This window comes from Apus apus, chromosome 1, assembly GCF_020740795.1.
Source record: "Apus apus isolate bApuApu2 chromosome 1, bApuApu2.pri.cur, whole genome shotgun sequence".
In the NCBI taxonomy this organism is placed as follows: domain Eukaryota; kingdom Metazoa; phylum Chordata; class Aves; order Apodiformes; family Apodidae; genus Apus; species Apus apus.
Window position 1 is genome coordinate 102,317,064 of NC_067282.1, and position 24,064 is coordinate 102,341,127.

At 45.3% G+C, this 24,064-nt stretch overlaps 1 protein-coding gene across 1 annotated transcript; it reads left to right on the forward strand.

The window, feature by feature from the left end:
- The first annotated feature begins 10,369 nt into the window (after positions 1 to 10,369).
- RPL8 (ribosomal protein L8) lies at positions 10,370 to 14,688 on the forward strand. Its single transcript, XM_051628802.1, has 6 exons — positions 10,370 to 10,461; positions 10,782 to 10,925; positions 12,287 to 12,428; positions 12,781 to 12,999; positions 14,090 to 14,205; positions 14,486 to 14,688. Exons 2-6 carry the CDS (start codon positions 10,788 to 10,790, stop codon positions 14,642 to 14,644), a joined length of 774 nt encoding a protein of 257 aa, XP_051484762.1. The 5' UTR covers positions 10,370 to 10,461; positions 10,782 to 10,787; the 3' UTR covers positions 14,645 to 14,688.
- Positions 14,689 to 24,064: the final 9,376 nt, after the last annotated feature.

Here is a 24,064-nt window from a genome sequence, read left to right on the forward strand (position 1 = left end):
GAGGCTCCCAGCTCATCCTGCTGCATGCAGCAGCCCCACTCGTGCTGCTCCATGACATATAACTGAGAGTAAAACCAAAACCATCTCAAAAGCATAGGCTCTATTTATGAAAGCTGCAATGCTTGCAAAGCAAAATCAAAATTAGCAGGATTAGCAGGATGACAGATATAGAATAAAAAGCCAAAAACAAGTCCTGAAAGAAGGAAAATATATGCCTACAGTACCTGAATCAAGATTTCAGTGTACAATGTTACAGGCAGAGTGGCTGTATAAAATCTTTACCTATTCAACCACTTGTGTGTGTTCCTGTGAGGAAGGAAATGGTGGATTAGTTTTCCTGTGGAGGATTCTTTAGTATTCTGTCATTGGTTAGTCAGTATTTTTAGCTTAAGTGAGCTCAAGATATGTTGTGGTTTAGGCCTCAGAAGTTACCACCTCTGGTTAACAAACTAAAAGAAAAAAATTTAGTACATGAGGAACCATGGAATGATTTTCCTAGATCTTTTATGAACCATTCTCCTTGCTTTGCTGGTTAGCATTAAGCACCTATTAACTCCATTTCAGGAAGGTGGTGATGAAACTGGGTCAAATGGAAGTGATTAGGTCGGATTATCCCTGTCATGGAAAAATTTACTGGAAGATCTAAGAGGGAAGAAATTGCCACACAGATCCCACCAAGTTCTGCTGGAAGGTATATGAATTTGCTTTTCTCCCTGCAAAAGAGCTTGGTCCACCCAGGATCCCTCTAGACACCTCAGACATGCTTTGAATTGAATTGTTTTCATCTTCGAAGTTCCTCAGGACGGGTAAGGAAAGCAGTTGCCCCAGAATTGCTCCCATTTGTGTGGCTCACCTCAGATCTACCTATGCTGGATTTTGGAAGTGTCCGTGAAGACAATGAAGCTACTTTTCCTCAGGGGTCTTTAATGAAAATACTCTCTTTTAATTTCTGGTTCTGAAAATTACAAAGGAAATGTTCAGGTGGACCAGGAAGAACAATTCCATGCTTGTTGGGAAGGCAAACTCTGGAAGGTCAGTGAGAGGGTCCAAAATGGAGAAAACAAATCTTGTACTTGAGACTGAGTTGAGAACTGGGAAGGCACATGGTGCTGTGGATGTGCATGAACACATCTGCAGCACCTGAAGTGCTTTCAATTTGGTCAGCCCAGTGAGCAGCCTCTCTCCTGTAAGCCATGAGATGGGTCTGTGTGTAGCCTGCTCAGCGAGGCCAGATTCAGCAGCATGAGCCTCAAATTTGCTGTGAGCTAGCAACAGGCCCCTGAGAGCCTAGGTCAGGTAGTAGGCTCTGGAGACCCAGACACTGCCCTTGAAATCAGCCCCATATGAGCAGCTAACCTACAAGGACAACCTATGCACGATTTGTGCAGTGGTCCTGAGCCCTGGAGTAGACACATACAAGCTCCCTGGCAAGCTTCTGTCTCAGCACAGCCCCACTTAAAGGCCACCCTCCATTAAATGATCCCACCATTAAATGATCCCACGACAGAGAAGTGAATGTTTGGGGACTATCACAATCACTAAGAAATTAGTAGTGTTTTGCTGCAGGGGATGGGTACACAGACTTTCCTGTTGGCCTCCAGTCAAGGGATTGCTTCCTCCTGGTGACATCTCTGAGTGCCCCCTGCACTCTTGGCTCCTCTACTCTATTGTATTGAGATTTTCAGCAGACACGATGTCACTGACCCCTGTCATAACCCCTCACCTCTTCTGCTGTCAGAGAGCTGCCCTGGGGACATGGGGCTGAGGCACGTGTGTGTGTCCAAGCATGTGTCTGTGCATGTGCCTGTGCACGCAGCTGTGTTTATTTCATGTTGCATAGAGAAGAAAAGAGGGTTATTTATGTTCTGATCATGACATATTCCCCAGGCAAAATATTTTCTGCTCTGATTTATTGCTCTCCTTAGGCCTGCCCTCAAGCATTGTTCTTATATTTAGAGCTGGTCACATTTTTTTCCATTTGGAAATGGAAATCTTCAATGCATATTTAATGAAAAAAAAAACCAAAACCAACAACCAAGAGTCACTTGGAGGGAGGAGGAGTTTCACTTCTTTATTTTCCTGGTCTGTGTTTGTTTCCTTTCTCCTCTATTTCCTTTTAATTTTTATCCTATTCTATTTATGAAAAAGGAAGGAAAACCAGTATCTGGAGAAAAAGCAGGAGCAAATTTTTTTGGTCAAGAGATTAGAAAAGTTAAAGAAGTTTTACCCAGAAAAAGCCCACATAAAAAGTACCTGTCATTTTCTTACTAGCACTGTAGTACCATAGAACAAAAGTATCCAGCCAAAAAACCTGTGTAAATTAAATTTGTTTAAAAAAACAAACTTCATAGCGCTTTACAAATCTTATGCAAGTGGCCTTAGAGCTTGGTTTTGGTTTTATCTGGCAAATATTTTTTTTTTAAATTGACGTTCCCCCCAGCCTTCTTCTGCTAGAGGACTTCTCAGAGGACCAACAAAATCAAATTAGTTTTGTAGGTTGCACTTGGAAGACACAGGAGAACGCAGATCTTTAACAAATTGAGATCTTCTCCCACAGGCTTCTCAGGAGTTTTAAAACAAAAAAATCTCAGAAGAGTTTTTAAACAGTCTGAGTAAAAATTCGTTTAATTTCCTTTCCCTCTTACTCAGTTTTTAATTCCCCTCAGTAGCTCAGGATTCCTTTCTGTTTTGAGGAATGAAATGCCTTCAGCTCTATTGCCTACATGGCCAAAAGAGCAACAACACAGCAAAAGATTATATTAAAAAAACCCAAAACCCAATAAAATAAGGACATTTTATTAAAAAAAAAAATACTATCTATCATCACACTATAAGGAAACAAACAATAACAAAACATACACTTTTTTTCCTCTCTTATGGGACCCATTTATCATGCAAGAGAATCCTGTGCTATTGTATTTGGTTTCTAAGCTGTAAACACAAACTGCCCTGGCTGTAGCCTCCGGGGATGCTGTGACCAAACAAATGCTGCCACTGAAGCATTGGTAGGAGGTCCATGAACAAATGCAAAGAGAAAAAAAAATTGGAAGGGGTTAGATAGGAAAAACAACTAATAACTAAATCTGGAAGTACAGCTAGGCGCTCTTAAATTAGAGATCTTTAGGAGGCCTCCCACACATCTCTGTAGGATTGCAAGTTTGCTGAAAAGTTTTTTGAGCTGTGCATTGCTGCAGATATGCTTCACCTCCTCCAGCTTCGCTATCCTTTTCTTGCTAAGCTTCTCTATGGCTGTAAGTCTGTGTGTCTGTTAACTCCCCAACATCTCTCTGGGCAGTGAGTATCTCACTGCTCCACCATCTCTCCTCCCAGTTCTCTTGGTGATGTCAGAATTCTTGAGGAGTTTAAATAAGTAGCTGACGGAGACTGCTTGAATGCTTATGGAGAATAAATGTAAGGCTAAACAGCAAGACAAGGAAACAACTAGGCATTAGAAACAGGAATGGTGAATTAAGTGAGGCAATCAGCCCAAGAAATCATGTAGAATTGCTTAGGTCAGCCAGAACAATGTCTTCTGAGTAAGTCTTGCTAATTATAATATGAAAACCATACCTCTAGTACTTAGGAGACCTGCCCCTTCTTCAAGACCCCTACCCACTGGGCTTGTGCAGTGGAATAAAGATGTGCTGTATCTTTAAATGGAGATGGAGAAAATCTTAACCAATAGTATGCAAGTTACCAGGTAGTGAGTACCAATAAAAATGCTTATGAGTGTTGCATATGGTAATAGATCGATGGTGATAATATAAATATTGTAACCTTTCAGTGTTAGGTGTGCCAGCTCTGAGGAATTACCACCCAGTACCCCTCCCTGTGCACTTGAAGGAACTAAACAACTAATACCTCAACTCTGTGAGTTATCGGCACACATGCCAGATAAAAGATCCCACTATTTTTTGGACAACATTTTGGTGACCCAGCTGAGATGGCCATCAGCCTTGCTTCGTTCATCTGGTCTGTTCCCAGCAATAGGAACAGCAGAAGCAGACCCCGGTGCACACTGACCTTTTGATCAGGGACTCCAGATGATCCCTCCTGTATGCTAGGATGACCAATGGCTCAACAGTGCAACACCAAATAGAGGTATTAGAGAGACACATAAGGTTTTAATTGGAGTAGGATTGTCACTCCTTCAGAAGACCTGCAGGCTTGCATTTGGCTTGATTTTGTACTTGGTTTTGTGTTTGACTTATTTGACATTTGGTGTTTCTACATCTAGACACGTGGTGGAGAAAAGCTCTTTTCACCCTCAACTATTATAAATCAGAGCCGAGTGTTAGAAACTTCTGTTGTAAAATGGGAATGACTTATTCAACCCTAAATACCTCCTGTACTTCTTTGGGATGTATTTTGAAAAACTGGAATAAAAGATGCCACTAGTTTTTGGGACAACACTGGTTCCCCAGTACAGTTTAAATCTCGTATCTCAGCTGCTCAAGGGGCATGAAAATTAGCTCAGTGGATTTCTCCCCTTCTCCTTCAGCTGCCCCTATTACATTAAGACAAATAAAGCTTATCCAGATGTATAACTAAAACAACATCTTTTTTCTTAGACTTTTTCCTGCATCACTCTCCTCTGCAAATTATTTTGTTGTTGTTTTACAATACAGGTAGAAGGTTAATTTTCTCTCATATAGTGTTGCTTGACCCAGAATCTGGTGGCTTGTCATTTTTTCCCTGTTGGCAGATGAAAATAATGTTTTGGAAAACATGGTCACACTCCAGTCTGAGAGGACTAGCACAGTATTTGAGCACTCCTTTGCAAAACCAGTCCACAAAGGCAGTGTTCTGCAAAGACATCTCAATGCATGTGTAACACCTGTATCTTAAGCACACATAACTTACACGCATGTAGGCAACCCAGTTATTCCACCAGACAGGTGGGCAGTTTTTCCAGGATCAGTGATTAGCTGCATGTATGATTAGAGATAATGAAGGACGAGAAGTAGCTCCTCTCTTACTTGACAATGCATAAAGCAAATCTCTTGCAAAACAGGAATCACCAGAATACCTACAAAAGTTCCTGTGCAGATTTTGAGGTTGCTGTATGCAAGGAATTACTATTATCATGCTTAGTGGGAGGAAAATAATAATAATAATCAATTGTTATTATCAATATTAAGGCTAAAATTAATCTTGGTTTGAAACTAAAGTAAAGCAGAACTCTTGCAATGCTCATTGCTCCAAAACAGGAAAGATCCTCAGAAATCAGGTGCTTTGGACTAAGGGCCTCTAGAGGTCACCAGAACCTAATTAATTGCTGGTTTTGATTGGGAGTTTCCACCTCTACAGCTCTGGGTCTCCCCTCTCGCAAAGAATCCAGACTGTCATTAGGCAGTGAGTAACATGAAATGCTTGCAAACCCGGGCCCTCCTGGGGAGGCCGGGCTACACAGAAGTCAGCTCCCTTTTGGGTAAGGAAGTAGAGTCTCCCAAGTCTCCCAACTGGCATCTCTTCCTCTGCACATGGTTCCAATCTGACCTGCTTGCTTCTGTGATCAAACCTGCCCTGGCACAGATGGAGTCTGTCGTGCCCCGTGGGCAATGTCCCTGCCACACCTATGTAAGCCCAGTGAATGCCGTGTTACCAAAGTGGGAGGGACACCAGTTCTTTCCCTTGTGCTGATGCATGAAAGCAGTAACTCGGAAGGTGGCACAGATTAGGTAATTGGCAAGGATTTTTTTACATTCATTTTTGCCTTGCAAATTATGATCTGCAAACACAGGAAATCCTGTGGAGGGTAAGGTTTTCTTCCAGGTCACCCAGTGTTATATCTACAGGGGAGGTTTAGAAAAGAGCTACAACTTAATTACAATTAAGTGGTTGTCGTGAGGCCAGAGACCTCATCTGCTTCATGTAAGAGTGAATTACTTGAGGAAAAGCTCAAGTAATTTTCTTAGAGCTCTCCCCAGGGTTTAGGAATGAGACAGGCTGGGAGGGGAAGGGAGCTGGGTACAACTGAGGGAGAATATTTATTTCAAGACAGCAAACAGAAGCTGGTCCTTTCAGGACAAGTTCCTCTGAAGAGTGAAAAGGTATTTGGGAGCTGACAGTGGAATGGAGACCTGTGGTGTCTCAGCAGAGGGATTTTCTGCTCTGAAAAGCCAGATGAGTTGAACACAGCTGAGTGGCCTGTGCCTTGCCAGGATGCTGAGGGTGGTATAGGCTGGCTGTTGTGAGGGGATCCTCACAAAGGGCTCCTTTGCTTTTAGATACAGGATACTGCAGGGCTAGGATGTTTTCTGAGTCCATGGTGTTTTTCTGGGTATACAGCAGGAGGTGAGGCTTTGCCACCTCAAGAATTCTGTGTGGTAGCTCCTTGCCATATCCCTTTTCCTTTGCCTCAGTGGCAGCAGGTGGCTTACACTCCTTGTGCCTGGCTCTGGGAGCAGCAGCCTGCAGTAACAGGATCCCCCCAAGTTTGTTTGCTGGGCATTAGCAGGTATGTTATTTTTGCAGACTGGAATTGTGACACTGCAGCCTGGCTGGAGTCCAGGTGTCAGTTCCCAATCCCATGCAAAGTCCTGGAGAGGTCAGTGAGACCACAACCAGAGGTGAGTGCCCACCTGAAGGAGGTCAGGATTATTTTCATGATAGCATACCACCTGCAGAGAGGAAATGCTCATATGGCCTTCTTTTATGTTCTTCACTTTTACTTAAGAAAGATGCACAGAGTTAGGTTTTTCCCTGCTTTTCAGTTCCTTCCCAAGGTGACGTCCAAGAGAAGCCCTGCTGCTTCTTCCCCCTCTCCAAACAGCAGTCTCATCAAATTTCTCACTGGCTGCCATCTGGAGCAAGCAGAACACCTCCCTTTTTGCTATTTACAGTGCAATTAACCTTTAGCAAATTAGCCTGTGACTGTAATGAAAGGATTAATTAAGGCAACACACCCTTGACTTGTTGTTCCCACCGTGCACATAGTATGCTGTGTTTGCAGCAGCATAGACACAGCTCTGCCAAAACCCTTTCCAGAAGCAAAGGGGTAGGATTTTTTTTCCTTCTGCATTATCCCAGCCAATTTGCCAGCCACAGGGAAATGTGTGAGGAAGGGCTGCTCTGACAGACACAGTCCCGTGGAAGCAGTTATGGTGATACACGAGCTGGCCTTCCCCAGCAGTGTGAGTGCTTCCCTGCTGCTAAACATTACTGCCCTGGTTGCAAGGATGTGGAGCTATGCCTCAGCAGCCCCCACTGAATGTTGCAGTTTAAGCAGCCAAAGAAGGAAGTTGCTGCCAAAACACCAGGCTGTGACGTGTAACAGCTGTGCTTTGGAAGCACACCCGGTTTTGCCCAGCAGTGTAAGGCTCCCATCCAGATCTCTGTGCACGTGTCTAGGAGATGTGACATCTGCATGCCAAGGCTTCCGGAGAGCCCTAGACCCCAGGCCCTCGCACAGCTGACCTGATCCATGCAGATGTGCAGGATGTGCCTGGGTTATTTTGACATCCCTGTGCTTGCTGCCAGGCCTCAAAGAACCCTCAGGGAGATCAGCCACTTCCCCCAGTTCCAGCACAGCCTGAGTTCTGGTGGGAAAATAGGCCTTGGCCAGAGAAATCCAGTAGCCTGGCCTGCCTCCATGTGGCTGCTACTCCCATCAGAAAGTCAGGGTGGCTGGTAAAGACAGTAACATCCGAAGCCAAAGCAGCTGCAGTCACCAGAATTGATTTCCTGAAGGCCAAAATCTCAGGACTCGAAGCTGCACAAGAGGACAGCTGCTGCACAGCAGTGCTGTTGGCAGATGGTGCCAGGCAATTCCTGTGTTGGTGGGTGATGCTTTTGTCATGCTACAGGTGGCCCCATGTCCCACGCTGTGTTGTCCAGCATGGGCTTGTCCTGCTGTACCTCTGCCACTGCCAGCTCCTCCTCACACAGCAAAATCCCTCGTGGATGGGTTCTGGGGAGATGACTTCAGCCCAGGAAAAAGGGGCTTACTGAGGAGGGAAATGGCCTTTTTTCAAACCATGGCACCACTTCTCCGTCCCTAAAGGTTTAACAGAATGGTGATGGTTGGAAGTGCCCAACGCTGTTACTTCTTCAGCAACAAGATTTGAAAGGTAAGATAACAACACTGCTCTGACAAACTGTGGAGAGTATTTTTTAATTGCAAGCCAGTGCAAACTACTTCCTTACATTTCTTTGGATCCACGAATATTTGAAGGCACAGCTAAACAAACTACTTAACTTATTCAGTTTGTCCTTGGCTGGGTCAGGTAATACAATGCTGCCATTCCTTGATGATGAAAGCATTTAGCTAATAATGTCTTTTATAGCAAAAGAAATAATTTATAAAATTACATAATCACTGATGGAGTTCTGTAATCTATTTGCATGTCTTCTCTGATTCCCAAACTCTGTCAAGGCTAGAAAACTTGGGAGGCTTTCAGGGTTTTGCATCCAGGAGCTTACCCTAAGGAAATAATGAGCACATACAGAGAGAAGACCTAGATGCACACTATTCCCAGCCTCCTCCTGGTTTTCTCTGATGGAAAAACACTTAAGAGGCAGCTTGGATGACACCGACACTGGCACCCTGGGCACCCTGGGCTTAGCCTATCCCAGAGGCATGCATACACACAGCCTGAGAGGGTGCAAAATAGGTAATAACCCTTCCGTACTATGGGGAGAAAAGGCTGAAGCAGCATCTGTTGCAATGCTGAACTCAGAACTCTTCCCACTGCTACAGCACAGACGTTTCTAACACAACTGAGAACATCCCAAAAGCTGGTAGGGAGGGGCAAGGGATCAGCCTGGTTTCAGCCTGACCCTCCGTGTTGCAGCAACACCCCTGCACAGCGAGGTGCCTGGCCAAGCACAGAAGGCTGCAGTTCCACAGGTGGCACTAGCAGCATGGGAGACCATCCCATGAAGTATACCATAAAATTAACACAGAGTATAGTTGATACAGGGCAATAAACCAAATGAGTGCATATTACACAACTACTAATCTTCTTACGTAATTGATTACTGCCCTTTATTTAATTTGCTGCAAAGAACATGAAAGAGGAGTGACCAAGGTAATTTGCTGGATTTATGGGCATTATCTGGAAACTCACTCCTTAAGGCTTTGAGTCTGCTCAGATTTAGTAGCAAAAACTAACAACACTCCTGCCCCCCCAACTGAAGCCAACAGAAACCAGAAATCTTGAGTTACTTACACTCAGTGCATCAACGCCAACCAAAATAAGTGGCAGTTTGTTGTAAATATGTTGAGCTGCAACATGTCAAATGGGGCTCAGGCTAAGAAGCTGGCACACGGGCTGCTTGCTGAAGGGACAGTAAACTCCAGCAGATAGGCAGAGTGGACAGCTAGCTCTGCTAGTCTCTACCTGTGGTGGCTGAACCCAAGGATTGTGACTCAGAGCCTTAGTGGCAGCATTTTTTTGTCTGTAACGAGAGGTGTCTCTTCCCTTTGCCCTGGGAAGCCTGTTGTGGAAAAGCTTATCTATCAAGAAATGGTCGATGTTTCAGTTCCTCTGGGTTAAAGGCAAGGAGAACAATTACATATATGGATCTACACTGATGAACTTTTTCCTGATTTCCAGTTAGTCAGTCTGAAGTCTAACAGTCCCTCTCTAGTAAATTGGGTCATCAGCCTCTCTGGCAATAAGGGCCTCTGATGCGGAAAACCCAGTTAGAGAAGTTAAGGCACTTCTCATTTCCCCTTCCAGGGCATAGCACAAGGTGATTAGGAACGCTAAGACGACTACCTCTGCTTTGCGTTCTCTCTCAGTTATGCCCGAAGTAATATCGATAAAAATCTGGCAAAGGCAGCTTAAAGCAGCGGCAAGGTCTTTAGCTTTGTCGCTTCCCAGCCTGAAATCTGCAGCTGGCAAACAGCACGATACAGAAGCCTTAAAAAAGCCAGCCAAGGAGCCTCTTCCTGCAAACAGCGTCTGTCGGTCCGACCAGTTAAGAAAGGTTTTGGCACCAGGGTTGACTTTTGGCCCGCGGAACTGGGCTGTTTATGCGAGGCCTCCAGGCGACCAGCCCTCCGCGTTTTTAAGCAGCAATTGCCTGAAGAACGCCCCAAAGAAGCGGCGCAACAGACTCGGAGACGCCGGACCCCAGCACGGGGCCGGCTCCCCCCGGCCGCTCTGAGCCGCTCCGGCCCGCCCAGGGGCTGCCCCGCCAGCCGGCCTGCCCCGGGCTCCCCCGCGGCGGGCGGGGACCCGCCAGCCCCCCCTGGAGCCCCGCTACCTCGGCCGCCGGCTCCATCCGGGTGGGCCCAGGGGAGAGCGGCGGCCGCCCCGGCTCAGGCTCTGCCCACGGGCGGGCCCTGGGGCCGCTGCTCCTCCTCCTTCTCCTCCTCCTCCTCCTCCTCCTCCGCCCCGTTGCCAGGCAGCGGCGCTACGTCACATCCGCGCGACCTCCCCGGCGCCGGAAAGGCCTTGGCGCGGCCGTGACGTCGGCGCCTCCTTCTTTCCCAGCCAGGCCGGAGCCGAGGTAGGAAGGGGGGGTTGCGGTGCCCGCCGCCATCCGCCGCCATCCGCCGCCATCCGCCGCCATCCGCCCTCCTCCCGCCGCGGGGGCGCTGCTGCCGCCCGCCCGGGCTCTGCCCCGCGCCTCCCTCCCTCCCCCGCGGGGCTGCGCGGCGGCGGGCAGGGGGCTGCGGCCTGGTGCGGCCGGGCCGGGCCGGGCCGGGCGGGGATGGCTGGGGGGGCCAGGGCAGGGGTTGGGCAGGGGCAGGGCAGGGGTTGGGCAGGGATGCGGTGCCCCGGCCCCGCTGACGGCGCCGGGCGCGCTGCCCCCCGCTCTGCCCGCAGGGCGCCATGGGCCGCGTGATCCGGGGCCAGAGGAAGGGCGCGGGCTCCGTCTTCCGCGCCCACGTGAAGCACAGGAAGGGCCCGGCCAAGCTCCGCGCCGTCGACTTCGCCGAGAGGCACGGGTACATCAAAGGCATCGTCAAGGTAAGGGGCCTCGGCGGCGGGGTTGGTGGGGGGAGCCCGTCCCCGGGCGCTGCGGGCCCTGCTGCGGGGGCGGTGTGGCTGGAAGGGCCTCGTCGTCCAGGGCCCTGAGACACGCACGCCCCAGCACCTCGCTTGTTTAGGGGCTCTGAAGCCCTGTCAGCCGTGCTCACAGCCGTTTGGCTGTTTCCTGTTCAGGCTCCTCATACTTTGTGTAATGAACTGTGTTCCTCGATAAGTGAGGCTACTTTGGATTTCTGGCAGTGTTTGCATAAAGGAGCTGGTAGCGTGCAGACAGCGGTACGATTTTGTGTTAGAGCTTTCCTAACGTTGGCAAGCTTTTATGTCACCAGAGAGCTCCAGTACCTGATGAAGCATAGCGTGGGGAGAGTTGTCTGCACAGCTGATCGCATCTTTAAAAAAGATAGTTCCATCTTTATAAACACTAAGTAGTGTCCATCATCTTAGTCTTGAACAGTGGTGACTTTTATCTGGGGTAGGTACAGTGTTTCCAGGGTGCTGTATTTGTTGGGTGTCAGTGAGTTGGACTGCTAGCAGTGCCACTGGGTACATCTAGCTGGGTGGCCCCAACATCAAGCTGCATCTTCAGCCTGTTAAAGCGAGGTCATCTTCAGGTTGTAGAAAGAGCTTTATTCACACTTAACATAATTTGAGTAAGGAGGTAGCTTTGATTTAAGCATATGTAATGCATGGGCAGGTGGAGTTGCCTGACAGGGTTGAAAACAGCAGAGAAAGCATTAATAGTGGGTGCCAACAACACCTGAGCTTTCCTATGAAACAGTCACATCTTAAAGCATTGTTCTCTTAGCTGTAGTCTAAATACATGTTGTGTCTTGGTATCTCACTGTACTTCAGGAACAGAACTGACTGACTTTTCCAAGAGAAGAAATACTAAGTCTGTGCATCCTCATTTAGGAGCATATATATATAACTTCAGTGTACTGAAGTAACAGGAGGTTAGAAACACTTCCATTGTAAGAAAACACTTGGAGGAGTTGCTGCGTATGTCTCTGCCCACAGGTGGTGGAGCAGCCAGTGAAAGTGTATTTCTTAGTATGGAGAGATCTGACATCTGCAGAACATCGGGAGTAAAACAGTGCAGACACAGCGAGTTTCAAGCAGCACACTTAGCCAGAGTCATCCTTTTGTGATACAGATACTTGAAGTTATATTGTAAATGAATCTTCAACTCATTCGTGTCAGGAGAAATCCTGCTCTGAGAAAGGGGGATCCCAGTGAGAGTGACCTCAGCAGGAACATCTTTAGTTTTTCAAGCTCTTTATTTCTGCAGAACCTGTGGCAAATGCTGTAGCCTGTTCTAAAGCACATCCCTGTTCTAACAGGACATCATCCATGACCCTGGCCGAGGTGCCCCCCTTGCCAAGATTGCCTTCCGTGACCCCTACAGGTTTAAGAAGAGAACAGAGCTGTTCATTGCTGCCGAGGGGATTCACACTGGTCAGTTTGTGTACTGCGGCAAGAAGGGTAAGTTTGGGGTGCTGGAGGGCAGTTGTGAGCCGTCACAAAGCAGTAGCTTCCCGCTTGCTTCAGGCACACCTGGATTTCCTTCTTGGAGATTGGGTCTCCTGCTGCAGCCGGGTTTGGTCAGCGAGCCTAGCTGCAGTTGTTGCCACGTGTTTGGATCATTCTGTCTAGAGTCCCATTTTGCCTGCCTTTCTGTTACACTGGTCCTGAAACTTGTATTTCGAGTCCACCAATGAAAAGTGCCCCTGCCCATTGCTACTGAAGCATTGGTGCCCTCCCCATGTTAAACAGAGTTGTAGTGGAAGTGCAGGAGCCTGAATGAAGGTGTTGAATCCCTGATTCCTCTTTGCAGCTCAGCTGAACATTGGCAATGTTCTCCCTGTTGGCACCATGCCCGAAGGCACCATTGTGTGCTGCCTGGAGGAGAAGCCTGGTGACCGTGGGAAGCTGGCCCGTGCTTCTGGAAACTATGCCACCGTCATCTCTCACAACCCTGAAACAAAGAAAACCAGAGTGAAGCTGCCTTCTGGCTCCAAGAAAGTGATTTCTTCTGCAAACAGAGCTGTTGTTGGTAAGAGGGAACAATCTCGAACTTGTCACTGAGTTTATGCCATTGCTAAGCAAGTTTTCAAACAGGGCCCCAGTTCCCAGTACTGTCTGGAAAGCAGCGACACTTACAGGCTAGATCCAGGATGATGCACAGGTACAGTCTGTGCACAGGTGTATAACTTGTCTGTTATGCCTGCATTACTTTTGGTAATGGGAACTTAGATTTGGAGGTAGATGGAGCTAGTGAGGACAAAAAAGTAGATGCTGATTGTCCTCAAGCTCTAATGGAGTCACTCAGCCTGTAAAATCTGTAGTCCTCCATGAAGAACTTCTGCAGAAAATGGCATTGATGGTTTTCTGCTTTTGATAAAGTGAGTGAGCCTGCAGGGGTAGTGCTGGAGGTGCTTGGCCATCCTCAGTTGGATGAAGCATTCTGGAAGGTCTGACAATGAACAAAAAGACCATTGTCAAGGAGATGTTTGAACAGCTTGGTTATACACTTGACTGACAGTTGTACTTAGGACACTTGAGGTAGCTCTGGGCAAGGGTCAAAGGTGGAAGAGGAGAGAGAACTGCTAGACTCAAGCAGTTTAGCTTGTCTTGATGAGACAGAAGTTACCAGATTTCACTGCATGCCAGTAGAAGATCCTCAAATCTCTGGTCTGTTTAGTAAAACTTATGCAATAAAAACCAAAATAACTAGCTCTTAAACCTCAATGGGCTTGAAAGTCCACTGAGGCCTTTCAATTCGTATTTCTTTAGTTGTAACACTAAACATTTTTTGCCAAGAAATTCGAGCAGTAAAGCTGGTAATTCTATAGAAAAAAGTGCTGAGGTTAATCTTGTATTTCTGGATTGAAAAACAGTAATTTAAGTACATATCTCCTTGCAGATCACCTACTGTGTGACTAGTAGCTTGAGCTTAATCTCGTTGTGTGTGTTGGTTGGAAAATACTAGTTTGAATGTACAGTTGGGATTGTTGGGAGGTTGGTCCTCCAAAGTTTATTCTTAGAACCTGAATATTGTTAGGAATTAGTCTTGTTCTTTCACTGTTTCCTCACTCGCTTGTCTGTTGTGTTTGTGCGTCACCATTCCTGTAACATTTTTTCAGGGATTGTTGCTGGTGGAGGCCGTATTGACAAGCCCATCCTGAAGGCTGGCCGTGCCTATCACAAGTACAAGGCAAAGAGAAACTGCTGGCCACGTGTCCGTGGTGTGGCCATGAACGTGAGTCTGTTTTCAATTAAGAGTTTTCAGTTTCCTTTTTTACGGCTTAGAAAGGGTTTGCTTGACATGGGGAGGAGTCCGGCGTGTGTCTGGAAAGGAAGCTTCACAGACCACCCTGTAATTGCACTTTTAATTAGGGTGGTCAGCAGCACTCCTTAGTTACTGCATGAAATGTGAAGCAGTTGAAGTTTTTTGTTTCCTTCAGTTGGCTTGCTGCTGTTTAACATCCTTACTCATTTCTGTTGTTAATTACATTGACAATTTGTTTCCTTTTCCACAGCCTGTAGAACATCCCTTTGGTGGTGGTAACCATCAGCACATTGGCAAGCCTTCAACCATCAGGAGAGATGCTCCTGCTGGGCGCAAGGTTGGTCTCATTGCTGCCCGTCGTACGGGTAGGCTGCGTGGAACAAAGACTGTGCAGGAGAAGGAGAACTGAAGACCCAGAGTGGAGTTCACAGAATAAATTGTTACAACACCTTGTGTCTGGGTCAAGTTGTCTGTTGCTAAAGGTGGCTGCAGTAGGGGTAATACTCGGCTTAACCAGGGGGAGCTGTGAAAGGGGATGAGGGGCTTTTCCCTGCCTTCAAGAGCAGGAATCCATTCAGCCAACTCTTTGGTCTGTCAGCTGGTACTATGGGCTGGGATAACACTTGGTGTAGATGCTCTGGTGCCCAGATGTGATGGTAACCTTTGCCTGGTAGTGTGGTTGCTTAGGTCTGGCAAAGCATGACAGATTTATCAAGTAATCCCTTGGTTACCTGGTTTAACGCGGGAATCTGGCTGAAATGCTTAAAGAGTGCTTTTCTAAGTTCTGAGACTAACATGACTCTTTTCCATTCTTTGGAGGAAAAGCTTGTGAGAGTAGTGGAACTCCATACAGAGAAAGTGTTTGGGATACTATTGCTGTTACATTTGGGGTTCCTTTCCAAACCGTCAGGTTTCAAACAAATCAAAGGTACTTCCATCTGAGCACCGACTCCAAGTGCTTCATAGTTAACAGGGCTGGAGCGCCTGTCCGGTGAAGGCAAGGCTGAGGAGGCTCCAGGCAGACCTTGGAGAGGCCTGCCAGTACCTGGCGTGGCCTGTAGGAAAGATGGGCTTTTTACAAGGGTGTGTAGTGAGATAAGCAAAGTGGGGAAAGGCTTTAAGAGGGAAGACTGAGGGGAGATTGATATTACATACTAGGAAGAAATGCTTTACTGGGGTGGTGGTGAGGCACTGGAACAGGTTGCCCAGGGAAGTTGTGACTGCCCCATCCCTGGAGGTGTTCCAGGCCTGGTTGGATGGGGCCCTGAGCAACCTGGTCTAGTGGGAGGTGTCCCTGCCCATGCAGGGGGGTTGGAGCAAGCAACCTACCCCCCCTTACCCCGGGTCCAGGTTCTCAAACCTGGCCCACTGGCAGGACTTGCCTCATTCAGTCTGTTGTGGTTAACTCCTGCATAGCTGGAAGTGCTGCCTGAGCAGATGTGGACTCCTCTAAGGGCTAGATGTTTCTAAACGTGGTAGTGACTTCGGAAGACATGACAAAAATATACATGGAATGCAAAAATCTTTTTGCTCTTCAGAGCTTTTCTGTAAGATGTGTGATAGTTCACTCACAGGAGGCAAAATTATGCCTCTGATCCTGAAATGCCCGTGCCAGACCTCCACCTAAGTGTATGACCTTATATTGACAGGAATCCAGCGAAATGCAAAGCAAGAAGAAAAGTTATTTTCTGTATATATATCCACAAAAGTAATACTGCAGCTGGCGACACACGTCCAGAGACAAAAAAGAGATTTAAAAAAAGGCAGATCACATTTAGCAAAAATCTAAAAAGTGATTCAACAAGTTTTATTTCTTTTTATATATTGCAAATACCATCAAAGTTCATGTCTTAGTTTTTGCCATCAGAAGCTCTTGTTTATGTGCCTGTATTCTCCTGGCATGCCTCTCCAATTAATACTCCTCCCAAACAATATCAGAAGAGAAGTTAAAGTATTTAATGATGTTCGAATGGCTACCTTGACAAGACCCAGGTTAAAAAAGATTTCACAATTGCTCAAATGCGGTACAAGTTTCTCTCAGGCTGTTGGTGCAAAAAAATTCCAGAACAATTTGCATTAAATGCACCTAAGGGACTTAGAGAAGTCACATGGTTTCCAACCATGCTTGGATTTGTTGACTCCATGTATTTCCCAGGGAAGAGGGAGGTTGACACTGCCTTTGTCACTGATCCCAAGCTCTGACAGGTGTCTCACAGACTGCCAGACATCCACAGCCAACAGCTGAAGTATCAGTGCGCTAAATCTGTAAATATGGAATAATTGTACCAATAAATAAGTACAGTATTGCTGAAGGTAGCTACAAACATTTAATACAAGCATGCAGGATGCAGTGCTAAAAGTCACTTTAAATTCACACAAAAGCAGCAAGAGGATTTTGAAGATTTTAGTCCATTCTCCAAACTGGAATAACTGCTTCATCATATAAAGTTTGTTACAAATCTGTGATCCTAGGAAATTTGAGGCTTATCTTTAATATTCACATCCCATGGGCCTGGATGCTCACAACATTTTCTGACTGCTTCTGTGGGAAGTCTACCTGGAAATGGAAGCCATTTTTTGTGAAAACAAAAACAAAACAAACCAACAACCCAACATGTTTTCCTCTTAACTGTGCTGAACAGGGAGTTCATGCCAGTCAACTAAGGATGTCCATCCGTTCCCATGTGGAAGCTTGAAGCAAGTGAATAGGTAATGAAGCAATCCCTGGGGCAACACACATCTCAGAGCAGTGGGGCAGGACTACTCGACAAACTGAACTAGGGGAGCAGATGAAGCCAGAGGGGGAATTTTATGCAAGACAGTGCTTGAAAAAAATAACAGGGAGCCCTCGTGTGTGTGTGCATACGCAGGGCAGAATTTCTGCCTGCAAACATTGGGCTGCAGGAACCTCCAGCACTGGTGGGACCACACCAAGAGTGTGCTGAAGGTGGCACAAAGGCCACCAACACCCAGGGGAGTCATGATGGCTTTGAGCCAAGCCCCTTGGTACATAATGGAGAGGTGTGAAAGGAGCAGCTTCTTAGGGAAACTGGGTACCCACAGGCAGGCTGCCAAACGGTCTAAGGGAAAAATATACAACAGCAATATCAGAAGTTAATTCTTTCAGAAGGGAAATTGTTCTAGAGACTTTAAGTCCAGTAATTAGTAACTTAAATTATAAAGGACACAATGATACCTGCAACCAACCACAGCACAAGACATTCTCCAGGGGCAAGATGCTCCCTCCAGCATTAGCACTGCAGGTGCTAAAATTTTATGAAAGGAAATGGGAAGAACAAATTAAAGTGAATGACAAAAAAATCAGGGGCTTTAAAGAAACCAACCTAAAATGAAAAGTTTCAATAAACAGAAATGTTTTCCAAACTGAACTCAATTGAACTCAAGCTGCAGAACACCAGGCTGAACTCCAGCAGATGACATGACAGAAGAAATTAAGAGAACTAACAATGTGACAAGAAAAAAAAACAACAAACCTGTAAGAATATACTGTTGAATTACAAGCAAGCTTATTTCAGCCCAAGAGGATCTGTGAAATGACTGAATGAAAGAAGAAAATAAGACTGAAGTTGGTACCAGTTGCTGGCTTCTGTGAAAGCTGCACAGAGAAGTGTCAGCCACCTGTGGCAGACGGGAGCTTCAGCTGAACCAGGGGAGCAGCTCCTTCTGCATTTATGCTCTAGACACTGGAAATTAAACAAGACAGAGACACTGCAAAGAAGCAAGATGCCTTCCTTTTCCACCTTGGCTGGACAGATCCTCAGTGGGACAGTGTTTGGAGCATTTGGTTACTGGGATCTGGTGCATTTAACCACAATGTATGGCTGGTCCTGGCACTCACGGGTGAGAGATTTATCATACAGTGAAGTAAACTGATTTGAAATAAAAACAGAAAATTGTCTCTCATAAGACACGACAAGAGGATGAGACACAACATCACTTAAGAGCAATGTTTCCCCTTTGGAAGCTAAGATATTATTTTGGCTTCTTCTACCCCCATAACTCATCATATGCTTTTATATTCACTCCTAGTAATAATTTTTTAGATGTATATCATATTCAACATCCTCTTGCTCAGCATGATAGACTACACAGTTGATTTCCTTATATAGTTTATATCCAGGATACTTACTTGATGGATGAATATCTCAATTCATAGCCCTAATGCTGCAAAGAGGACATATAGTCAAACTTCAACAAATACAGCCATGTTTATTATTAAAATAATAATAAAAGGACAGCCCCACCCCCAAAAAATAAATATTTGCATGGCTACAAGAACATCAGAAATCTTGAAATGAAGCAAACTGTTTTCAAGAAAGATGTTAAGTGTTCTTGCAGGAGTTCCAGTGGTTATTTCCAGTATAGGGCTTTGTTCACAAAAAAATGGGTACATACCAGTGAGCACTAATATTTCTTCATTTAGAAGTGCTTCCAGTTTCAGATACTGAAAGACCAAACAGTATTTTCTTCATACCCTCCTAAGGGTGTATTGTGAAACAACAAATCCTAAGCATCAACACATATCACAACTTCTTTCATCATTATGTAACACCCTCATTTTTCCTTTCTGATCTACTGCCCCACCAGTATCACATCAGCCCCAAAGGCTGTTGCACAGAAAGCATGATTCCACCTTGTGCTGAGACACACACAGCAGAGCAAGACTTCATCCAGAGATGGACCAGGCTCATCTCTCCAGTGCTTTCCACACCACCATCACCATCTCTATCTCCTACCAGGATGCCCACAAACTAACTGCCCAGCCTTGATCAGTCAGAAGGGAGATGTTTCTGGAGGATCCACAGCCTGCTACACCCCAGTGCAGGGAGGGAAGAAATGGTGTGAGGTAGAAAAAGGTCAGAGCAAATCCATCTAGAGGATTTACAAAAAAGGACAGGGAAAAAAGCTTCAGCAACAAGATTACAATGCTGACTTCATTACCTTAAATTTACCAGGTAAGCGAGTATCAAAACCAAGAGAAATACTTTGAGCCTTATTTTCAGCTAATGTAAAAACCATAGGAGCCCAAACTCTACAAGGATTCCAGGAGTCAGATGATCGATAATTCAGTACATATTTTACAGTCTCCATAGAAGTTCAATTACAAATTTGCTTTTATTGTCCTGTGGCATTAAGGGATTCTCAGAGAGAAATACGTGAACAGAATACATTCATGGAGTCACTCCACGGTTTTGCTGTCTTGATCAAAAGCTTTTGTCTACTTCATAGCAACCCCCCAGCTGGCAATGAACTATTGGAATACATCCAGAATTTATCTTTTAACTCCTATTTTTGCTAACATGTTGATGTCCACAGAATTCATACACGTCCTCTCAGATGGGTTACATCAACAGAGCAGAGCTACGATGAACTCTGGTGTTACCTGCTTCCACAGATGTCTTAAGTTACTTTTTTATTTAATGTTAGAACTACAAATTCCCAGTAATTTGTCATTGTTTCATATTTTCACTTAAAATGTTTTCAAAGCCAATGCCAAGTGGCAACATAGTGAACGGGATGTTTCCATTAGCTCTCCACTACACTCACTTCAAATTCATTTTAGGTGCTGGCCCTTGCTCTGGTAGAGCAAAGAAAGGGGTAACTGGCATGTCAGGGGAACACAGGGCTCAGAGCAGCCATCCAGCGGCTTCCATTGGCTTTTCGCAACCAGGAATGTGGAAGGACACCTCTCCCTGGAACAACCACTCAGTACTGAGGAGAGGTGACTGTAGTTAAAGAAGCCTTTGGCTCTCAGAAGGCATGAAGGTGGAGTGACCCCCAGGAACATTCTCATGCGGCCAACTCTTCTCCAGCAACCACAGCGCAGCCAAGTTGGTCTTTATGTGCTCAAGTAGATTCAAAAGCAACAGTGTCCTTTCCAGGGTTAAGGACACCCCAGCTTTATTTCCCTGTCTTCACCATAGCAAGTCTCTTCCATTAACAACTTCATTATTTTGTATTTTAATAAATTCAACACACGAGTCCTCCACTAGCCCATTCTTCAGTTAAGTCCACATTTTATTTACGGTTTGCTGTTGGTACTTCAATCAGATTTATATATACATAATCTAAAACCTACATCAAAATCATGTTGACTGCTCTGAAGATCGAGAGAAGTGACACGATCGAAGTTTTCTTCCACGGCTATGTGGTAAGTCTACATTCCCACAGCAGTTTTTTGGTTCAGGTTGCAGAAGTGTTCAGAAAGCCAATGCCAGGTCTCCCTCAGAATCGGAGTGGGGAGGTCGCACAGTTCTTTCAGCATTTCAGTCTTACACACAACCACGGTAGCAAGCAGTAACATTTCTCTTTAGACAGACACCTGGGTTGATCTGCAGAATCCTGGCTTTTCACACTTGGACATCCCTCCCTTTCTAACCTCTCATCTTATCCAGAGAGCTAGAAACTGATAGGTCGCTGTCCCCGTTTAGGCCCAGCCCAGCCTGCAGATGCATTGTTTGAGCAATACTAGTTGCAAAAGGATTTTCTGCTACTTCACATGGGTAAGGAGGTAGAATGAGAGACTGAGTATAAGTGTTTATGACTCCACATGCTGCCACCTTAAAAAAAATGCTAGATCCTTAATTTTGATGCAAAAATAGGTACCTAATTCTTGGAATTATGTTTCAAATTATTTCATACACACCTAGGAAGAGGCAGGGGCTGCTCTAGAGTGCCTGCCCAGCAGACAGCCTGACCATATATTTCTGCACCCATACTGGCCTGACCTGGAAGAAGCGGTCATACTGCTGAAGCCACTCACCAGGGTATGAGCCCACAGCAGCTCAGCAATGAGTATCAAGAGGTAGAAAGTATTAACAGAACAAGCTTGCAAAGCCTCTTGCTCAGCACACTCCCTCTTTGTTTGCTCAGAGGATTCAACTTGGTAGAAAGATCTTTGAGAAGAAAAATAATAGAAAATGCTTTATATGCTACTTAATCAACATCCTGCTAGAACTCAGTTCTTCAGTGCCTGGGGAAGCCTGTAGTTTGGAAGTTTTCACATGGGGAGGGCTCACACTCTGCTGCTACCAGTGGTGTGAGCCCAGGCAAAGCATGTTCAGCATCTCCAGTTCCTGAGGGATTTGCCCTCCCTGCCTTGAGTGAAGTGTCTCCATTTCTGCTATTTCACCTGCTCTTAACCACGCAGCAGGACAGGTAGACAGAAATTGTGTGCATCATTACATTTTTAAGATGCAGTCTTCGTGTTTCTAAGCTTTTGAATTTGCTTCCAGAAGACTTCTAAGGACACTAAAGCACCTACCACTTAAATACAATCAAGTATATTAAGTGTCCCAAGTTTCCAATCATCCTTCTTTTCCAAAATAGATTCCAGTGAGACCTATCATTTTTATTCATCTGTAGAAACTAAATGTTCAAGATAGAAAATGAAACAAACCAAACAAACAAGCCCAGTGAGGTACAAGCTACCTGAATTCAAGACTGCCATCAGTGGCATGTAGCTTCCATATCCCAGATACATTTTAAGAGATGATAAAGCCCAGCTGGTCAAGGCTGTGGCTGCTGCTACTGCACACTAAAAGGCTGGAAGCATGGGGCACAGCCTTGCAAACATGGTACTTCTGTAGCAGCTAGAAACAAAATGGTAGGTGTAGGGAAAAAATGAGGTTAAAATACCAACAGTATAGCAAGTGAAGGGATTTGATTTTTAAAAAAGTTCAAAAGTGATCCTGACAATCCAGAGTGAGAAACTTGGTAACAAAGAATGGTAAGAAATGAGCGGAATTTTAGGAGTGACGGACAAGAACCAAGCAGTGTTTCAATACATAAAGCTACAAAAAAGACCCACACCTTTACAAGCTGCACCCACAAGGGTATCATTACAGAAAAGGAATGTAACTGCTTGCTTAATGGCTCAGGTGAAACCATACTTAGAAAGCATTTAGTCCTGGTAATTGTATGAAAACAGCACACCATGACAATGGAAATACGGATGAGGGAACTAGCTTACATGGGAAAAACAAGCATTTCAAGATTTTTCTCTAATAAGGACTAAAGGGAAAATAACTGGAAATATATCAGGAAGCGGCAAACTGCAGCTGACCTGGCACAGGGCAATATAAACCAAGTTACTGGAACAGCAGTTGTAAACTAGGAGTAAAAATTAACAATATCAGGCATTTAAAAATAGTGTAGAGACAGAAGAAGGGAATGATCTAATTTTCCTGTCCCAGGTGTTCTATGGTTAGATTTTGATTGAAGACTGTTTTATTTTTTCCTCTTATTTTCATGATTTGCTGTTAGCTCATTGTTAAGAACTACAAGACATTTGCACATTATTTTGACCACTGAAGAATGACACTGTCATTGCAGAATTGTGCTGCTGTAATTAAGGCTACATTAAATTCTTCCAAGGAAATAGAACAGCCTGTAGGTCAGTTTTATTATCAAAAAAGTAGCTTTAAGGAATACTAAAGCTAAAAAGGAGTTGAGTACTTCAAAATCTGTTGAAAATTAGCCCTTATTCAGGAGTGTTTTTCTCCTTCAAAAGCTGGTTCTCCTGTGCTCCTTTAGATTTTGCTGTCTGCAAATAAGTGTAAATGTCTTTCGTGCCACCTGCTCACTTATCTGTGCTGATCCCTGCTACACATCACCAACTGCAACTCTTATGGTGCTGAAATCAACAGGACTCATACAAATGCTGTTGAAATCTACAGATCCATCACAGCTTGCACTGGAAAAGCAGATTACAGGATGAGGCTCTCAGAATCTAAGTGCTGGAATCTATGTTACCACACTTCTGTAAACAGCCTACTGTAACAGACACTATAGGGGCAGGACTGAGCAGTTGTTCATGTAAAAAAAAGACCAAAGCTACCTGACATTTTAAAATAGTTCAAGGGAATTTTTCATTCCTTAGAAATAAAACAAACCTCAAGAAGTTACAGTGGAAAAAGCAACAGTGCTCAGGTGAGGTTAAAGCCCTCCTAGTGCAGCATAGCTCCCTAGACAGTAGTGAGGGGTAAATGGATGTACTGACATGACAATCCCCAAAGACCAATAAAAGGCAGCTGTAGTGAACACCCTGCAGCAGTCTGGAGGGCAGACACAGGGCGTGTTGCTTACACTGTTGCTGCACAGCAATCTTGACTGCACTAGTGTAGACCAATTAGAGCTGCAAGCAAGCAAGAAAATGCAGTGAATTTCCACAAGCTGTTTGCTGTTGTGCTCCTCATAAGACCACTTGGAAGAGGAACAGAAGTCATGCAGAAGCATGTAACTGGGTTTCTTTCACCTTGCTTTCTACTGTAGTGCCACCATGCAGCACACACTATTTACAAGAGAGTTCCTGCTTCTCCCCCAGAAAGATTTTTCTGTCTTGCTCTAGATAAAAGGCAAGTTTAGACTTTATTCCAAGACCTCATGGCTGTGAGAAAAGTGGCATTGTGAACATGACTGAGAGCACAGGAGGTAAGCAGACAGGGAGCCAAAATTACTGTTGTCCTGATTACACTGTGTTGGAGCAGGGCCACAGATGGGAAACTCCCACACTTGTCTTAAGAAATGCAAGGTCAGCATCAGCATCTCACCATCTCCCAAACTGAGGTGTGTGTCTTTCACCACAGGGGTGAATCTGCTTACAATGTGGGTTTGGTAAGCGTGGGCTAGCAAGGTTTAACTATGATATTTGAACACTTAATTTACTCCGCAAATTTTCTAACATGCCACTTCCTCCTGTAATTTATATAGGTAGTCTTTAACTTTCATCTGAAGTTAAATTAACTGCACTGAAAACCTCACTGCAATGCCTAGTAACTGAAACACGTGCCAACAACAACATTGAGCC

Bases quoted from the DNA above. Each gene is read 5' to 3' on its own strand.
- RPL8 (XM_051628802.1), top strand. From the start codon at position 10,788: ATGGGCCGCGTGATCCGGGGCCAGAGGAAGGGCGCGGGCTCCGTCTTC. The intron at 10,926-12,286 runs GTAAGGGGCCTC...CTGTTCTAACAG, and splicing joins ACATCAAAGGCATCGTCAAG to GACATCATCCATGACCCTGG. The intron at 14,206-14,485 runs GTGAGTCTGTTT...CCTTTTCCACAG, and splicing joins TCCGTGGTGTGGCCATGAAC to CCTGTAGAACATCCCTTTGG.